Source organism: Onychomys torridus, chromosome 7 (genome assembly GCF_903995425.1).
Source record: "Onychomys torridus chromosome 7, mOncTor1.1, whole genome shotgun sequence".
NCBI classification, from domain to species: domain Eukaryota; kingdom Metazoa; phylum Chordata; class Mammalia; order Rodentia; family Cricetidae; genus Onychomys; species Onychomys torridus.
Genome location: NC_050449.1, coordinates 68,587,181 through 68,605,962, shown reverse-complemented (window position 1 = coordinate 68,605,962; position 18,782 = coordinate 68,587,181). Strand labels below are relative to the sequence as shown.

The 18,782-nt window shown below is 40.3% G+C and overlaps 1 protein-coding gene across 3 annotated transcripts in view; it reads right to left on the bottom strand.

The window, feature by feature from the left end:
* Myo5a (myosin VA) overlaps positions 1 to 18,782 on the bottom strand; it is a 154,506-nt gene that overhangs the window by 42,431 nt on the left and 93,293 nt on the right. For all 3 annotated transcript variants that reach the window (XM_036193785.1, XM_036193783.1, XM_036193784.1), the window contains exons 17-25: positions 18,427 to 18,513; positions 18,233 to 18,341; positions 15,165 to 15,376; positions 14,189 to 14,345; positions 10,960 to 11,199; positions 10,269 to 10,517; positions 7,202 to 7,295; positions 3,101 to 3,249; positions 652 to 765 (exon numbers count right to left, since the gene is read on the bottom strand). In XM_036193785.1, coding sequence (XP_036049678.1) covers positions 652 to 765; positions 3,101 to 3,249; positions 7,202 to 7,295; positions 10,269 to 10,517; positions 10,960 to 11,199; positions 14,189 to 14,345; positions 15,165 to 15,376; positions 18,233 to 18,341; positions 18,427 to 18,513 — 1,411 coding nt within the window. The remainder of the gene's footprint in view (positions 1 to 651; positions 766 to 3,100; positions 3,250 to 7,201; positions 7,296 to 10,268; positions 10,518 to 10,959; positions 11,200 to 14,188; positions 14,346 to 15,164; positions 15,377 to 18,232; positions 18,342 to 18,426; positions 18,514 to 18,782) is intronic.

The following is an 18,782-nucleotide window of genomic DNA, read 5'->3' as shown; positions in this document are numbered from 1 at the left end:
ATTTTCCTTCCCTTTTTTAGTAAGGACTTTGTCGCCCAAGCCTTTACTGAGTGAGTGAAACTTTGATATTGACCTTAAAATAGTCTCACCACTGAAGACAAGGTAATAGAATTCATTAATAACATTACCACCATTGGTTTTAATTTAATTCTGAAATTATCCTATCACAGCTGAGGAAGTCATGGTGGTCCTTTCCCCAGGTGGGAAGCTGTGAGGAAGCTCAGATAAAAAGCAGGACCCGACAGCCTATAGAAGCACGGAAAAGCCATAGTTTCAAACCAGCACACAGCAGCCCGAGGACACTGTGAGGACTCCAGGGCAAATGCGGCCAGCAGCTGAGTTCTCTGCAGAAACTGCCTGGGGTCTAACTGTGACAGAGACAGCCAAGAAACTCCTGCTATAAGGCTTCCATTTAAAAGTATAATGTAGGACTGGGGATACTGCTCAGTGATAGAGCACACGCTTGTTACATATAGAGTTCTTGGTTCAATCCTACCACCCAAACAAACAAAAATTAGTACATGTATTGGCAAAAACATGTACAAGAGGTATGCATATATACAAACGATTAAGAATACATAAGCCAATTATTAGAAATGTTGCCTATCAGCAGAAGCAGCACATCTTATTTCTAGTGATAGATAAATGTACCTCTGTCCTTGGTGCAATCTCTTCAGTTTCTGCAAATTCAGAGCTGAAGGTGTATTCAGACTCATTGCTGCTGTGGGTAGAGTCTGTTCTCTTGTGTCCTGGCTTAGGCACATTCTGTGAGGTAAATAACCCAAAGACAATTCATTTAACATACCGAAACAATGCACAGTGGAAACAGCATCCACAATGTCTTCATTACAATCTCCACTCAGTAGTTTGCACTGATGGCCAAATGCTCAAGGGTTCAATCTTGTTTTGACCAAATTCCTTTTTTTTTCGAGACAGGGTTTCTCTGTAGTTTTGGAGCCTGTCCTGGACTAGCTTTAGACCAGGCTGGCCTCGAACTCACAGAGATCCACCTGCCTCAGCCTCCCGAGTGCTGGGATTACAGGCGTGCGCCACCACTGCCCAGACCAAATTCTTATAAGCTGGTGATAAGGTGTGCCAGCATGGTAAAAAGTGTTATGAAACCACATGGCCAAAAGTAGATCACCTGTGACTATTAGCAGAGTCCCCAGGGTCTCACGTACAACAGTTTAGCTTTGAACTCACTATGTAGCTAAAGATGACTTTGAATTTCTGATCCTCCTGCCTCCTCCTTCTGAGTACTGGGACTACAGGCAAGAGCCACCACACTCTATTTAAAGTTCTGAGGATGGTACACAGGCCTTTGGATCCATGCTAAGCAAGGACTCTATCAATGGGGCTTCTTCAAGGCTCTCTTTTGTTGTTGTTTTGTTTTTGGGTTTTTTCCCCTAAAGTTTTGAGTTATTCAGTCACTCTGTTCAAGCCATTCTTTGTGTTGTAATAAAATAAAAGTTACAAGAAAGTTTATAAATTACACTGAATGACAGACATAACCATTCATTACATGGTAATTAAGTATACATGGTTAAAAATAAGTAGGAGTTATATAGGTGACTATAACGTCTATCACTTTACACATGACATCAATCTGTGGAATAAGCCATGAGAATTAGACAGTGCAGGGCAGGTAGCTAGATGCCTGCAGAATTCACTGAAGATCCCTGAATCATGACCATGATGATTCGGGAGATCTGGAAGATACTTTCAGGGCACAGATACCATATCAATCAGTGTTGAGAAAACTCACAGGGAATGAAAAAGCAAATCGGGACAGTCTACTGTACCTAATGCACAGAAAAGACTCAAAGAATCATTTTGTTTCCACTGTTACTCAGGAGTTTTCCAAGTAACCAGTGGCCTCCAAAGTATCCAGTAAGATCCAAAGCTTAGTCCTAAGTATAACTGAAACACAGATTAAATATAAAGGTTAGTACAGTTGTCCAATATGCAGAGTAAATAAAAATACACCAAAGAATAGAACTGTGGGGACCAAGAGCACTGAGAGAGAGGAGCTAGATGCTGGGGAAAGCTGAAGGGGACAGAACACAAAGGGGGGGGGGGGTTCGAGAGGACCTACCAACTTGGAAGCCAAGGAAGCCAAGGCTCAGTCAAGGATCTTCAGATCTGTCAATCACGGATCATAGTGACCCACTCCTACCGTAAAAGGCTCCTTGTAGGGCAGATTAGTAAGGTGTAGAGCAATCATCTAATATGGGATTTAAACGTGCTTTTCAGCTTCCCTTACACCAGGCTTGCTCATCTGTGAACCTTGCAAACATTAGTTTTATGTTATGCTTTAAAGATCTCTGCCAAGCAGATCTTTCTATCAACAAAATTTGAAGTAAATATTCTTTCCTACAAGCACCAACTTAGTTTGCTTTTTACAAGATCTGTTTTGGAGCATTCTAGCCACATGTACCATTAGGTTACCTCTTAGGAACAAGAGAGCCTGAGAAATCAGTTTCCTGACAATAATTAGGGCAGCTCCACGTGTGGAAAGTGCACTGGCAAGGACAAAAGAGCCCTTGACACTGCTAACATAAATTATTATTATCAGAGAGTGAATTTTCTCTGTATGGGAATTTAACTTGGAAATTACAAGCTCCAGTGAAGAAAACAGTTATATAAAAATAATATAAATATACAAAATTTACATTGTCATTTAATGTAGGAAGCACAGTCTTGATAATCTGACTATTTTATACTATATACTAATTATACTATTTTATAGCCCCATCTTTAAGTATCTGACTTTACTGAAGTATTTATGGATAAAACTGCATGATTTCTGGGATTTACTTTAAATAATATAATCCATAAAGTGGGGAAGGTGGTGGATAGGAGAGAAAACAGAGATACATTGACTATTTGGGAAATGGGTGATAGATGTATTGAGGTTCACTCGATGATTCTACTTACTTTTATATATGACTAAATATTTTCATCTTAAAAAAAAAAAAGCCAAAGCCAGGTATGACAGGGTCATGCCTATAATCCCCAGGAGGTAGAAAACAGAAGGATCCTGGGTCTAAGGCCAGCTGGGGTTACACAGACTCTTTAAAAAAACAAGTGTTGGGCTCACCAGCATCAGGGTCATCTCCTCCTTGAGGTCATCATAGCGCTCCTCCAGACGACTGAACTCGTTCAGGAGGTTCTGATACCTCAGCCTTTCATCATTCAGGTCAATCTCCAGCTGTTTTGTCTCTTCCACTAACTTCTTCTCCATAGTTTCTGAAATAAACAAGAGGATATAAAGGATCAGGACCTGGAAAAAGGGTGACAGGTGTCATGTCAGGCCACAGAGGTGGCAAGAAAAAGACCTTGAAGCAGCCCAGAGACAGACGAGGAAGCTAGGCCTTCCAGCAGAAGCCAAAGGATAACAGAACAAACTCAGGAGCTAAAAGCAAATGCCCCTGGGAAGGGCCCCTGGCCACAGGTGAGATTAAGAAATCAGTTAAAAACAAACAAACAAACAACAAACAAACAAACAAAACAACAAAAAGCTGTTCCTTGTGCCAGAGACAATGGTAATTCCATTCTTATTTATCATTTAGAGTCCATCCTTACTCAACATATAATGAAGTATTGCCTAGGAACCTGTTCTACACTATAATAAACCTTTTCAGAACTGCACAGAACAAAAACAATCCCCCCTCAAAACTGGAAGGGGAATATGCATACAAAGGTGACTCCATAGAATTCAAGAATGTAAACAGGCATGCTGACTTTTAGTTTCTCTTAGTGGAACTGAACTTTTAGCCCCGTGAGAGAGTTTTGAGAAGGAAGGAAGAGAAAGAAGCATAACCCAAATTAAATCTCTTATAAATGACAACTGTCATCCATGGAGCTTTGGTCCCACCAGTCCATGCTCTGGTTACAACACATTCCTATTTGCTTGTGTGTGTGTGTGTGTGTGTGTGTGTGTGTGTGTGTGTGTGTGTGTTTGAGACAGTCTTGCTATGTAGCCCTAACCTGGCATGACTGCATAGTATGCATGCATGGCTATACAGTTCATCCTGCTTCAATGTCCTCAGTGCTGGGGTTATGGGCGTGCACCACTACACCCAGATTACAAGAACTTCTGGATAAACTTCCACTACGTACTAGTCTAGTAAGCGATGACAAATAAACTATATATATTTACATAGTATCCTCTTAGGTTATTCATGTAAGTAAAGTATCAGCATACATATTTTTATTCAAATAGTGTTGTTTTATGATATTCTTAAAATCCAATAAAAATTTTTTTTTGTGTGTGTGTATATATGTCATAACATACATGTGGAGGCCAGAAGATAACTATGGGAATCAATTCTCTTCATTCACCATGTGGCGCATGGATTGAACTTAGGTCCTTAGGCCTGGAAATGAGCCATCTTATTAATAAATTCTGATATTCATAAATTATTTAGGCTAAATAATGATCCAAAAAGTCATTCTTCAAGAGAATGGTGACTTTAAAGGGACTTGCCTTCCTACTCTGTATTTGTCTGTGTGTCTCAGTCCCATGTTCTATCATATAATCTTCTGGCACACTGAAGCCCTGTCAACCTATTACCCCTCCACTTCTAACTAGATGACTGCTTCAGCTCTGCTGACGGTGCTATTTACTTCTTTGCCATCTCTCACGTGCTGCTTAAGGAACCCTAACTTTTCCAGTTCCCTACCTCACTGCCTTTTCTGCCAGTAGCTTGCTCTTGGCTACACATGGTCTGGAGTTCAGAGATTAGCCACTGACTACAGGTAATAAAAAAAAAAAAGCAGCTATGCGTGGAGGCTCAGTAGTCAAGAGTACTGGTTGCTCTTCTAGAGGACCTAGGTTTAATTCCAAGGACCCACATGGTGGCTTACAACCTGTAACTTCAGTTCTTTGGGATCCAGCATCCTCTTTGGACCTCCACAGTCACCAGGCATACACATGGTGCACAGATAAAAATGCAGACAAAACACCCATACACATAAGATTAAATTAAGTTAAAAAAATACCTCTTAAAAGAAGCTATGCATTGTAACCTAGTGACTCAACCAATTACTTTTATAATATAATTGGTTTCCTACCAGTATGCTCTTTGTATTCTTATAGTTGTGGGTCAGTTTCAAACTGCCCTAGCTGCTTCTATTGCTCTATCATTTAACTCTCTGCCAGCTCCATGAGTCAAGGGATGCAAGAGCCTCATCACTACTATTTCCCTGATGCCTTTCATAATGCTTCCCCAGGAGAGGGATTCCATACGTTCTGAATTAATAAATGAGAATTTTTTCCTAAGACATTCTATAAATTATCCTTTATTCCCACCAGTTTGTAGAAGCTAGTCCAAGTCTTCCAGCAAAAATTTCAAGACAAATCCATTTTTACTTCTTCATTTCTATAGTCAATTTCAAAAAACACTATCTATTTCCTTAGAAATGTTTCCATCATTCTGGATCCTTCCCTGACAGTCTGCATACTGGAAACTTTCTTTCCATACTGTTTTCTTTTGCCCCTTTTAACATTTTCTTCTGGCTTCTTGTCTTCACCTCCTTTCTTTCTTTCTTTCTTTCTTTCTTTCTTTCTTTCTTTCTTTCTTTCTTTCTTTCTTTCTTTCTTTCCTTCCTTCCTTCCTTCCTTCCTTCCTTCCTTCCTTCTTTCTTTCTTTCTTTCTTTCTTTCTATTTTTTAAGATTTATTTATTTATTATGTACACAGAAGAAGGCACCAGATCTCATTACAGATGGTTGTGAGCCACCATGTGGGTGCTGGGAATTGAACTCAGGACCTCTGGAAGGGCAGTTGGTGCTCTTAACCTCTGAGCCATCTCTCCAGCCCTTCACCTTATTTCTTGGTTAAGGTTATTAATTCCAGGGTGTCTTCTTGTTCCTCTACATCATCTTTAATTGGAGGGAAGAGATCATGTGAGGGAAGTACAGAGGGCTCTTCCTCACTATCTCTCTAATCTTTACTCTGGATTACTTTCAGAATGCCCCCATTTGTTACTGTGATAAAACACTGACTAAAACCTACTTGGGGGAGGAAAGGGTTTTATTTAGCTTACAAGTTACAGCCCATCTTTGAGGCAAACCAGGGCAGGAGCTCAAGCAGGATCTTAGGGGCAGGAACTGAAGCAGAACAGTGGGCAAATGCTGCTTACTGGCTTGCTTGCATGGTCACATTCAGCTCCCTTTGTTTATATAGTCTGCATCCATCTGCCTAGGGATGGTACCACCCACAGTGGGCTGGGCCCTCCTACATCAGTTAGCAATCAAGAGAATGCTCCACAAGAGACATGTCAATAGGCCAATCTGATGGACCATTTTAATCAATCACACAATCAATAAATAAAATAAATGTACATATCTACTAAGTTCTTTATCTTAAAAGTTACTTTTCATTTTTAATTTGGTAGCAAAAGGAGTTGAACTTAATAGGATGGCACCCACTGTTTTAGTAAAATATAAATTAAAAAATAAGTGAGGCCCAGAAAGACAAACAGTATATGTTCTCAATCAATAAAGATGCTTTTAAAAAACTCATCTGATAGAAAAGAGTTATAGAAAAAATGGTCACCGGGCACTGGGAAAGCCAGAAGAGGAGGTTGGAGAGAAGTGAGATAAAGGTTCCAAAGTACAGCTGGGTAGGAGAGTGCGAAGGTTCCCTACAAGTACAAACAATAGATTTTAAGAAGATGAAAATGTTGGTTACCTTGATTTGATCATTACACATATACCAAATTATTTGCTATTCCTATAAGTATTTCCAATTGCATCAGTTTGAAAATATGTGAATGGCCAGGTATGGAGGCACATTTGGAAGGGTGAGGCAGGAAGATCTCAAGTTCAAAGCCAGTCTTGACTCAAAGAAACAAATTCACACACATCTACCCATAAATTAGCTCAAGAATTCTTATTAAGCCAGTAAAAATCCTATAAGTTAAAACTCATACATACAAAGCGAAGTTTTAAAAGCTACATAATTTATTACTGAATAGCTTCATATTAGTACATAGAGACCAGAGATCAACTTTATAAGTTGACAAATATTACTAAATATTTGGGACTCTTGCTTGTAAATGTAGATGACAGCCAAAACTTAAAAAAATTTTTTTTCAGCTCTAAGCAATACTGTGTAACTGGTAACATAATGTCAAACTTTTAAAACTTAGGTTTGAAATTTGTTGTTTGCTAGGTTGAACCCACACAAATCTTACCTGTCATCTCCTTAGCCTGCTCCACGATGAGGTGATTGAGGGTCTCCTTTTCCTGTTTCAGCAAAGTATTTTCTTCCTTCAAATTTGACACCAGCTATAAAATGAAACACCAAACTGAGATGTTGTAGTGGACCGAGATGTCCCACACAACAGTCACCGTCCATGCCTCCTGTGTTCACCTAGTTACGTCTTGTCACCTGTCATACTTGTCTCAAATTTACTCCCTCCAGAGAAACTTGAAAACCATCTTCATTAGAGACCTTTTCTCTAGGCTGTTGCAAAACCCTGTGTTTGCCTCCTTACAGTCCATATAAATGGTCTTTTTTTTTTTTTTTTTTTTTGCCTTCTCCAATAGACTAGACATATCTTGGAGGAAAAGGACTGTGATGGTGCCCGTTTTACTCTGTACTATGAACATTTAGTATCTGGCTAGCATCTACAAAACATCTGTCCCCAAAATAATGATAACACCTTGCTCTGTTTTGATTTCTGTTGCTGTGATACAACACTCTGATCCAAAGCAACTTGGAAAGGAAAGGGTTTATTTCATCTTACATGCCCAGGTCACAGTCCATCATCAGAGGAAGCCAAGGCAGGAGTTTGAAGAAGAGACCATAGGGTTTCTTGCTCCTAGGCTCATGCTCAGCTATTTTTCTTACACAGCCCAGGCCCACATGCCTAGGGATGGCATCAATCACAGTGGGTAGGGCCCTCCCACACCAATTAGCAATGGAGAAAACACCCTACAGACATGCTCAAGGAAATTCTGATGGAGGCAAATTTTTTTGGATTCTCTCATTCCAGTGCGTCAAGTTGACAACTAAGATTAGCCATCAAATACCTCAGCCGGGGTATGGCGCATGCCTTTAATCCCAGCACTCGGGAGGCAGAGCCGGGTGGATCTCTGTGAGTTTGAGAACAGCCTGGTCTACAGAGCTAGTCCAGGACAGGCTCCAAAGCTACGGAGAAACCCTGTCTCGAAAAACTAAACAAACAAACAAACAACAACAACAACAACAACAACAAACACCTTCTCATTGTACCACTAGAATGCTACAATTCAAATGGGCAGATTCAAGAGATTAAAGATACAAGTCTTTAAAATTGTTTTATGTGTATATATGAGGGCATGCCACATGTGTGGGTGTGTCCACAGCCAGAAGAGAGTGCTGGACCCCATAGAGCTGGAATTATAGATGTACAGGCTAGAAACTAAACTCTGGTCCTCTGGAAGGGCAAGAGACACACTTAACAGCTGAGACATCTCTCCAACCCCATGAATTCTTTAGAAATAAAATTTTTATTTATTCTGAGAATTTCATATATGTATACAATGAATTCTCACCATCTCCACACCCTGCTACTTTATTGGATCCCATTTGTAACAATCCTCTTTCAACTTCAAGTTCTCTCTTTTTTATAAACATGGGTGCAGCACCCAGTCACTGCACCGTGTGTTGTGGGAATATCACTTTATCCAGGCCAAGATGTGTTACATTTGGACCTTGCCTTCCTTTGTGAGAAGATAATGGGGTTTTAAGAAGGTCAATCTCTAGCAAAACACAAACACATACAAACACACAGGAAGGAAGGAAGGAAGGAAGGAAGGAAGGAAGGAAGGATGGAAGGAAGGAAGGAAGGAAGGAAGGAAAGAAGGAAGGAAGGAAGGAAGGAAGGAAGGAAGGAAGGAAGGAAAAGGCATTTTTCCAGAGGAATCTTGAAAGCTTACAGAGACTGAGGAAGGAAGGAAGTGCTCAAGGGCATCCTTTAGAATGCATATTTGAATTATTCAAGAACAAGCTCGCCATGGTAAGGGACGCTACACAGTGGCACTGCCCTGTCTGCACATGGAGTTAGGTCTCATTCTGATGCAGGGAAATTTCATGGACCTGAGCACCATGAGGACAGGGCAGCAGTCTTCCTGGCTACACTATTTTGCCTGCAGTTCATCTAAGCTCTTCCTGAAGAAGCTGCTGTCCATGTTCAGAATCCAGTACAGAAGAAGCAAGTGAGGATTATTCAGTTGCTGCTGACAATTCAGCTGCTTTCATCTAGAGAAGAAGGTGATATCTGTGGACTCATTCAAATCAATTACTACTTCTCAGGCAGCCCAATTATAAGGGTTTTTAGAAATGTTTAAATACATTTTTTTCTTTTCTTTTTTTTTTTTTTTTTTTTTTTTTTTTTTACCATTACTTGGGAGCCCTGCAATTTCCCATGCTCAACATGTTTTAACATAAGCTAAATTCATAGCATGGAGGAATGGCTGAGACTGAACATTTGGGGAGTTCCATCTGCTCAGCAGCTCCTGCCTAGAGTTCTCTGACTCGGACTTAACATGGCTTAACACAAGTTTCTATAGGAATTCGAACTATATATAAGTTCAGGGACTATCAGTTCACTGTTTGATCTACCTCAGAATCATGGAAGTTCACACTGAAAGATTTGTAATCAATGCTATGATGTGACTGTCTTCTCTCAATGTCCTTAAACTCACTATTAATATCTGGAGGTGGGACCTTAGGGAGACAGACAACTGGGTTATAAAAACTGTGCCCTTATGAATAGGGTAACCTATTTATGGATTAATGTATTACTGAGGGAGTGGTTTTGCTATAAAAGTGGCATACCTGTTCTTCCTTGCTATGTGATCCCCTGATATTATGATATAACCATAAAATCTTCACCAGATGCTGGTACCATACTCTTGGGCTTCTTAGCAGAAATACAGTGATGTAAGCCTCCAATCTTTATAAATTACCTAGTCTGAGGCATTTGTTATAACAACAGAAAACTAAGACAGTTACATAGACATCTATTTCATTGCTGAAACATTGCTTTGTTCCTGGTCTTACTAGAGTGAAATGTTCTACCTCAAGACTATAGCCTACTTGTTGATGATTATGGGGCTGAGATGTCTGGGAAACATCAGTATGAACTATAAACCCTCTGAAATGTACATTATGTCTTTGATTAAAATGAATATAGAGTCACATGGACCAGGGCAGGATGACAGACAGCATTTACTCTGCACACAGGGCAATGGGGATAAGAAGACTATTCCCACCTGCTCAGTTTCTTGTTTGTATTTATCTGCTCGTTCTTCAATGCATTTTTTCTCTGAGCGAGTTTGTTCCAGGTCTTTGCGGAGTTTGGCAATTTCTTCCTGTAGACTAAGGACCCGCCCAGTGGCAACCTTAGCTTCCTCCTCACTTAGCTGAAGACGTTCTACATCATTTCGTAGTTTCTCAGTCTCAGAGTTGTATATTCCTTCCAGATTGGTCAGTTTCTCCATGAGGCATTTGTAGTCTTTATTCTTTAAATACAAACATCAATAAGTCAATGTTTATAATATGAATGACCAAATGTATGCAGTATAAAAACCATCCTTATCTCTTACATATCCTTAACTACCTTTATATTACTGGCATGTACTAAAATACTATTTAGTAACTACTGTTAAGCAAGAGAATTTCCCCTCTGCAAACAGACTGGCCCCTCAGAAGCCTGTACATCTTCCGGCTTCTCTTGCCACTGCTGCGCCAAAGAGCCATTAAGAGGCAAAACCAGACAAGGGGCGAAAGACTTCTGCCGAGCATACATTACAATATGATCCATGATCACAGAGGTCTGGAGCAGGGGGTTGAAAAGTAAATTCCTGTCTGTTCCTTTCCTTCAGGGTGAAGTCAGGCCACTAGAAACAACCCAGTGGGTCTCCTCTGTTATGCTCTAGCTTTAGGGCTTCTTTAGAAACACACCTGCTCATCCACTTTGCGCTGCAGCTGCATAATCTTATTTTCCATGCCAATGTGGAGCTTCTTGTAGCGTTCCACAGAGCGAGCCTCAATTTTCAGTTTCTTCAGCTCACGCTTGGCCATCATTCGCCGGAAGCAGCACTGTAGGTAGATGATGGCTTGCATGGTCCTCTTATAATGGGTACGAGCCAGCCAGCCACGGACACGCTTCTGGATGATGACCGCTTTGTGCTCACGGAGTATCTGCAGAAAACGGTAGATAACCTGAGTCTCTAGACTCAACTCGAAATTCAAGTCTATCCACCTATGCATGTCAAACTGATAATCCAGACCCAGAGAGAAGGACAAAAATGGAATCAACAGTGTCTTTATGTGGATTATACATCACAGAAATATAAAGGTACATCAATTAAATATATATATTTCAAATCACCTTTCAATGTCCACTTTTCTAGTTACATTACACACACACACACACACACACACACACACACACACACACACACACACACACACACACACACACAAACACATGACTATAAACAAAAGTACATAGAATTGGAAGCAGTCTAAATAAAAAAATACCAGATTGCAAAAGGGAGAAAATTCTACAAAGAACATAAAAAATAAATCAGTTTCCTTATTGGTGTATGATTTCTGCTGGTAAGAGGTCTTATAAAACTAAGGACCAGGTACTTTATGAACTATGTGCTGTTAAAATAAAGATTGTCCTGCTACACTGCTTCACTGTATATTAGGCCTGAACTTGAGGTCATGGGGATGGCCAGCAAGCTATCTAAGAGGCTGACACCTGAGATGATAAAAGGTTATTAATGACTTATTGACCTCACTCCTGAAACTCAGAAGATGACAATCTTTTTGTTTGTTTGAAACAGGGTCTTTCTGAGTATCCCTGGTTGGCCTAGAACTCACTATGTAGACTAGGCTGGCATTGAACTCATGGAGGTCCACCTGCTGAACGCTGGGACTAAAGGCATGTGCCACCTCCCTCAGCCTAAAGCTGCTGCTCTTGTCTGCCACATTTGAGGTTTATCATTCTAGTGTGGTTTCCTACTGCTGTTATTTCTAATGCCCCAGGAATCTGTTGTCAATGCCAAGGTAAAGACACAAAGCTTCAAAGGGAAAGCTAAACACAAGAAAATGTGCAACAAAGTAATCTTCCTTTGACTCTTATAAAGTCATGATAGTCTCTTAAACTTAACTTAGAAGAAAAGGGCTACCTTATGAGACAAATTTCTTGTCATTGAAGGCCGTTAAGCAGAGACAATGTGAACAATTTTTAGGGAAGAGGTTTTTTCCTGGAACCCACATGATGGAAAGAATCAAGTCCTGTAAGTTGTCCTCCGACACCTGCACTGACACAGTGGCACACGTGTGTACACCCCTGTCTGTGCACACACACACAACCACATGCAGGTGATCTATGGTCTACAGGGTAACAGTGTGTCCTCTGACACCTGCACTGACCAATGGCACACATGTGTACACCCATGTCTGTGCACATACACAACCACATGCAGACGACCTATGATCTACAGGGTAACAGTGTGTCCTCTGACACCTGCACTGACACAGTGGCACATGTGTGTACATCCCTGTCTGTGCGCGCGCGCACACACACACACACACACACACACACACACACAACCACATGCAGGTGATCTATGGTTTACAGGGTAACAGTATGTCCTCTGACACCTGCACTGACCAATGGCACACATGTGTATACCCCTGTCTGTGCACACACACACACACACACACAACCACATGCAGGTGATCTATGGTCTACAGGGTAACAGTGTGTCCTCTGACACCTGCACTGACCAATGGCACACGTGTGTACACCCCTGTCTGTGCACACACACAACCACATGCAGGTGATCTGTGGTCTACAGGGTAACAGTGATTCTAAGACAGAAAGGGTACTTGTCAGGACGAGAGTGTGGCTTAGTAGAAGATGCATGGTTAGTATGCATGAAACCTTGAATTCAACCCCGGTGCCTCATGTAAAAAAGATGATTTGTTGGGCTTGTAAGATGGCTTAGTGGGTAAGAATTGTTTGCTACACAAACATGAAGACTTAAGCTTGAATTCCCAGCACCCACATAAAATACATGGATACATGTCCCTGTATCCCTAGCACTGAGGGGTAGAGAAGTTGATCTTGGGGGTTTATTGGACAACTAGCCGGGCCAAGACCATGAGCTTTACATTCAATAAGAGACTGTCTCAAGGCAATAAGTAAGACGACCCAAGTCCTGCTCTGGTCTCTATATATGTCTGCACAACTTGCACATATACACACTGACGAGCTTGTAAAACACACACACACTAAAAAAAAATGTACCACATTCCAGTTAATGTATTTTAATCATACAAATGTTACAGTTATTTCCTCTTCACCATGCTAAGTTCTCATTCTCAGGTTGACCTTCTATCCCCCACCATATATTTGACCTATTTGTGTAGTTTACCTCTCTGTAGCTGTCTGAAAAATGGGCCTTAAGAACACAACATCCTAATCCCTACAACTTGTAGTTGTCATTTTATTTGGAAAATGGGGCTTTGTAGATGTGACTAGGTTAAGGATCTTGAGATAGGGATATCCTTGATTATGAAAGTCAGACCTAAATATCATCATAATTTAAAAAATAACTTAAAAACAATTATTGGGGGGGGCATATGTCGGAGTTGATTCTCTCCTTCCACAATGTGAGTTCTGGGGATCTTACCAGTCCTGCGATTATTTTTTTATAAGAGACAAATGATATAAACACAGCAGAGATAGGGGCAATGTGGCCACAGGTACAGGAGTGCAGGCCACCACTGGAAGGGACAAGGAATATTTTCTGTCTTGGGGCTTTGGAGAATGTGGTATTGCTGATACCTTGATTATAGCCCAGTGGTTTTGGACTTTTGGCCTTCAGAAAGCTGAGAAAATAAGTTCTGTTGTTTTCATCAACCAATTTTTATTTCACATTTACTTTTTTAATTTTATAAACTATACAGACAAATGGAAAGGGAAGTATATTTTTTTTCTATTGTCTTGTTAACAAGTATATCTAATTACTTAATACCAGCATGTATTTCAATTGTTGGTTTTCTCCACAAGGCTTCTCTGTCCACAGCAGTCTCTATGGTACTTTGTTCAGACAGAAAATATAATTAATGTTACTGGAATGCATGAACAAACTTGAAAGCAGCATCTTACCTTTCGATATCTATTTCTTGCCAAATAGCCTCTCAAATAAGACTGAAGGACAATAGTGGCAGCTCGTCGAATCTTGTACCTCCTGCGGACCACATACATGCGCCAGTACTTTTGAATGGTGGTTGCTGCCTTGGTCCTGCGCAGGAACTTGGCATAGCTGGCCAAAGAAAACAGTGGTGGACTGTCAGTCATCAAGACTGCAAAACATCAATGCCAACGTCGTAGGTAGCCTGAGCAGAGCCTCACTGTTTGTTACTCTAATGTTCACGGCAAATAAGCATTTATATTAACTTACATGTGTTCAGCAATGTGTAGCTTCTGAACTACACATTTTTTCATTGAGTTTCCCTAATTTTGAAAAGCAGGATGTCCCATATTGTCACATTTCACAATAAAGAAAAGGAAGTTCATAAAGCTTAAAACTTCATTGTCGGGCGGTGGTGGCGCACACCTTTAATCCCAGCACTCGGGAGGCAGAGCCAGGCGGATCTCTGTGAGTTCGAGGCCAGCCTGGTCTACCAAGTGAGTTCCAGGAAAGGCGCAAAGCTTCACAGAGAAACCCTGTCTCAAAAAAAACCAAAAACAAACAAACAAAAACTTCATAAAATTAAAACTGTTTGTATATGTAATCACACTGAAATATAACTATTTGTTAGAACAGTTTTGTTAATTGCTCCTCAATAGTGTTAAGATTAACTGTCTCATATTCATGGCTATTTCAATTTATATACAATTTCTTCAAGTTCCATGTTATGGTAAAAGAGATACAAATTCTAAGGGCCTAAGTTGGTAACAATTCAAATCTGAATTATTGTAAGTCTATGTGAAATTTTATTCTTTTGAATTGTCTTGTAAGTTAATTTGTTGTGCTTTGACATGAATAATGAGTGAGATGCTATCTTCACAGGTAGGGTAGTCATTCAGACCACCTGTCCTGGATGGACCATGAGTCAGATGAGACCATAAGAAGACCTACCATCGTGCCTGATAGCCCCGCACGTATCGCTGTACCGTGATGGCTGCCCTCTGCATGCACAGGTATTTCTTCCTCAGCAGCCACCCACGGATGGTCTTCTGGATCCGGATGCAGGCAGCCCTCAGTTTGTCAGCCCTCAATTTTTCTAGATAGGCCACTTGACCAGCACGGAAAAAGATCTTTGTCTTACCAAACTGGTATTTGTCCTTGTCCTATTTTAGAGGAAAAAATACAAAGAGAAACAATGACCTTATAAAAGAAATTCAAGATGGGGAAAAGAAAATCTAGAAGCAGAATTAGTAAAAGGATGAATCTATTATCAAAAACCTGGGCTACATCTCAGTGAACTAATGGAGCCAGATTTTTTTTTTAAATCCTATTTAAGTTGTGTAAACAGAAAGGATTTTAGAGAAAATGGTAGCCTAAGAGTTATTTTCCAGAATTATTCTACCTGGAATTAATATCTGGGCCCAAAACTGCAGCTATTATCTGCTTGTTTGAATTTTAAACCTCTTAAGGAAATGGAGATGCTGACAGTGCCTTTGACTGGCCCGCTGTAAGAATACATCAGTCTGTATAATCCATGAGCAGCTGAAGAAACAAAAACACCAGCGTGAAGAATAAGGCAGGAAGAAAGCACACAAAATAAAAAGTTAAAAAAACAAAAACAAACCAACAACCAATTCCTCTAAATCCCTGGGTTCATATTAAGGGTATGCTTCTAAATAGTTATCATTTTGCTTCATCAGTATCTAAAAAACAAATGCAACCTCATAAATGTGTTTAAAACTTATACAGATAGCCATTTTTTCATAAGAAATACAATTATTTATATTGCACTGACTTTTGTGCATAAGCAGAGCTATGGAGTAGAGAGAGATATTCATGTGATTTAGGGTGATTCACCTCAGATGTAAGCATGCAAATCATTACCATTTTCATATAAAAAGAACAGTGGAACTTACATATACTAATCACTACTGTGTCAGAAATTCTAAGCAAAAATAAACTCAGTTTTTGCTGTAAGTACATAGCCCTTTAAACATAAAGTTAAAAAAATCAGAAACTGTAACATATATCTGAAAAGTCTAGAATCATTTAATAACTTTTGCATAGGAACCCTAACTAGGCCCTCTCCCACTGTCCCATCTTACCTCAGCTACTACCTCTACCTCCATTGGATCCAGGCCTAGAGTGGTCTGGGTGAGGAGGCAGGTGCATGATTGTCTCAGCTTTCTGTTCCATATTCCCATCTGAACCCAAATTAGAAAGGAATTGGGCCAAACTCAAAAAACAAAAACAAAAAACCCACTGATATTAAAAAGTATTACATCCTTAGAGAAGGATGGGATCCTTAGTTACAGATGGGATCCTTAGTTCTCTCAAAGGGGAAAAATCATCAAAGAAGAATTACATTTAATTAATAGTTAGTAATTATGACTAACTATTTCATAGTGAGGCACAAGAAAAATTAATTTTTAAACAACCTTTTCATGATCTCAAACTCATGAAGACTCAGATTAGAGATTTTCTATGTGTGCTATGGGGGCCTGGGGAACTGTTAAAAATACAAATTATAAGGGATTTAGTTCAGTGGTAAAACATTTACCTAGCATATGCAAAGCCCTGGGTTCTATCACCAGCACAGAAAAATAAATAAATAAGTAAATAAACCAATAAATAAATGAAGTGTGGGGGAAATGGTGTTCAATTATTAGGCCATCCCAGACCTACAGAATCAGAAATTCTAGGAGTAGAGGCCAGCAATCTGTGTCTAGCAAGCCCTCCAGGTGACTACACACAATAGTCTGAGAGCTTCTTAGACAGATATGCAATTATCTATCTATTCTAATAATTTCTCTATTGTCTGATATACAACTTTCACCCTGTAAAAGGCCACCTTACTGTTTCCTTTTTAAAAAATATTTTATGTGTATCATTGTTTTGCTTGCATGTACATAATGTGCACTATGTGCATGACTAGTGTCTGTAGAGTCCAAAAGAAGGTGCTGGATCCTTGAAACTTGAAGAATGGGTGTGAGCTGCCATGTGGGTGCTGGGAATCAAATCTAGGTCCTCTGCAAAAACAGCAGGTGCTTTTAACTTCATAGCCCTTTCCATCCCTAAAGATTTAATTTTTTGTGTCTATATGAGTGTACATCATGTGTGTACGAGTGCCCACATGAGTCGGAAGAGGACATTGGGTCTCCTGGAGCTGGAGTTACAGTTTGCACGCCACCCAACGTGGGAACTGAACACAGTCTTCGGCAACAGCAGCAGGAGCTCATAAGTGCTTCTCCAACCACTTTAGCAAATCCTGTATTTTCTACTTTCCTGTAGCTTATTTCCATTTTACCCAGACATACCCATTCTTCAGGGCCTGACTCAAATCCCACTCCTCAAGAAATTAATTCTTCCTCTCATGATTGGATATGGTTTTGCCTTCCTTTGATATCTGTCCTGCCTCCTCTGCATTTCTGTCATTTTTTTTATTTTAAGATTTTTTAGTTATATGCATGCGTGTGTGTCTCTGTGTATGAAAATGTAAGTATCCAAGAATGCCAGAGAGGTTGGCTCCCTCAGGAGCTAGAGTAACAGATGGTTGTGGGCCATCCTACACAGGTCCTGGAAACTGAACTCAAGTCCTCTGGAGTCCAGTATGCACTTTTCTTCTGAGCCTTATCTCCAGCCCTTACTCAATATTTGATGTAGACATAATCATCTGCATGCTCATCTTTAAAATGCATTACTTGTCTTTAAAATAAAAATGGACTTTCCCCCTTAATTTTGTTGACAATAGTCAAACTATCTAAAATGTACCCCAAGTCTGAGCCCAGCCCTTTTCAAAATAGTTTCCTAGTGTTGGCTGTCAGTCCTCACATTACTTTTAGCACACTAAACACAGTGAGTCTCACTGGACCTCTAGGTCAGGTGTTTCCCTACTTAACCAACCCCACATAATGTGGGGCATGGCATTTAACACATAAGTTTGCAGGGCTTTTACAGCTCAGAACAACAAGGCCTTGGGCTAACACCTCTCAGAAACATTAAGTGAAAATCGTTCTCACCAATATCAGTTTCTCTAATACATTCTTGCACGTTTGCTTTCTATCTCCCAGCACATCCTTTTGCTTCATTAGGACCCGATACCGGCTGAAAAACTCTTGATAAGTCCACCTAGAACAGAAGCCCACAACAGCTTAAAGACTCAAGCAAAACTGCTCCCACAGGGCTCCCTTACATCTGCAGACCGTGGGCTCACCGTGAGGGAAAACCTGCTGCACTGATTCGGATGGTCTCCAGGACACCACAGGCTCTTAGTTGCTGCACTGCCCTTTTCTCATCAAATCTGCATGGAAAAACAAAAGCTGTTAGCCCACAAGACCCAGGTATGATTCTTTTGTCAGGACCCATGTAGATAAAATAGAAAAGAAAGCATTCAAAAGCTAGAACAGTGATCAAATGAAGACCTCTCTGAAACAGTAGGGAAGAGACATGCAGCAGAAAAATAGAGCTGTAGATAGCTCCTCCAGTTCACATCCTACAGTGTCCTAAGAAAGTCCACTGAGCATACTAGAGAGAAGACAGAATTCTCTCTCACTCTGCCCATCCTGTAAT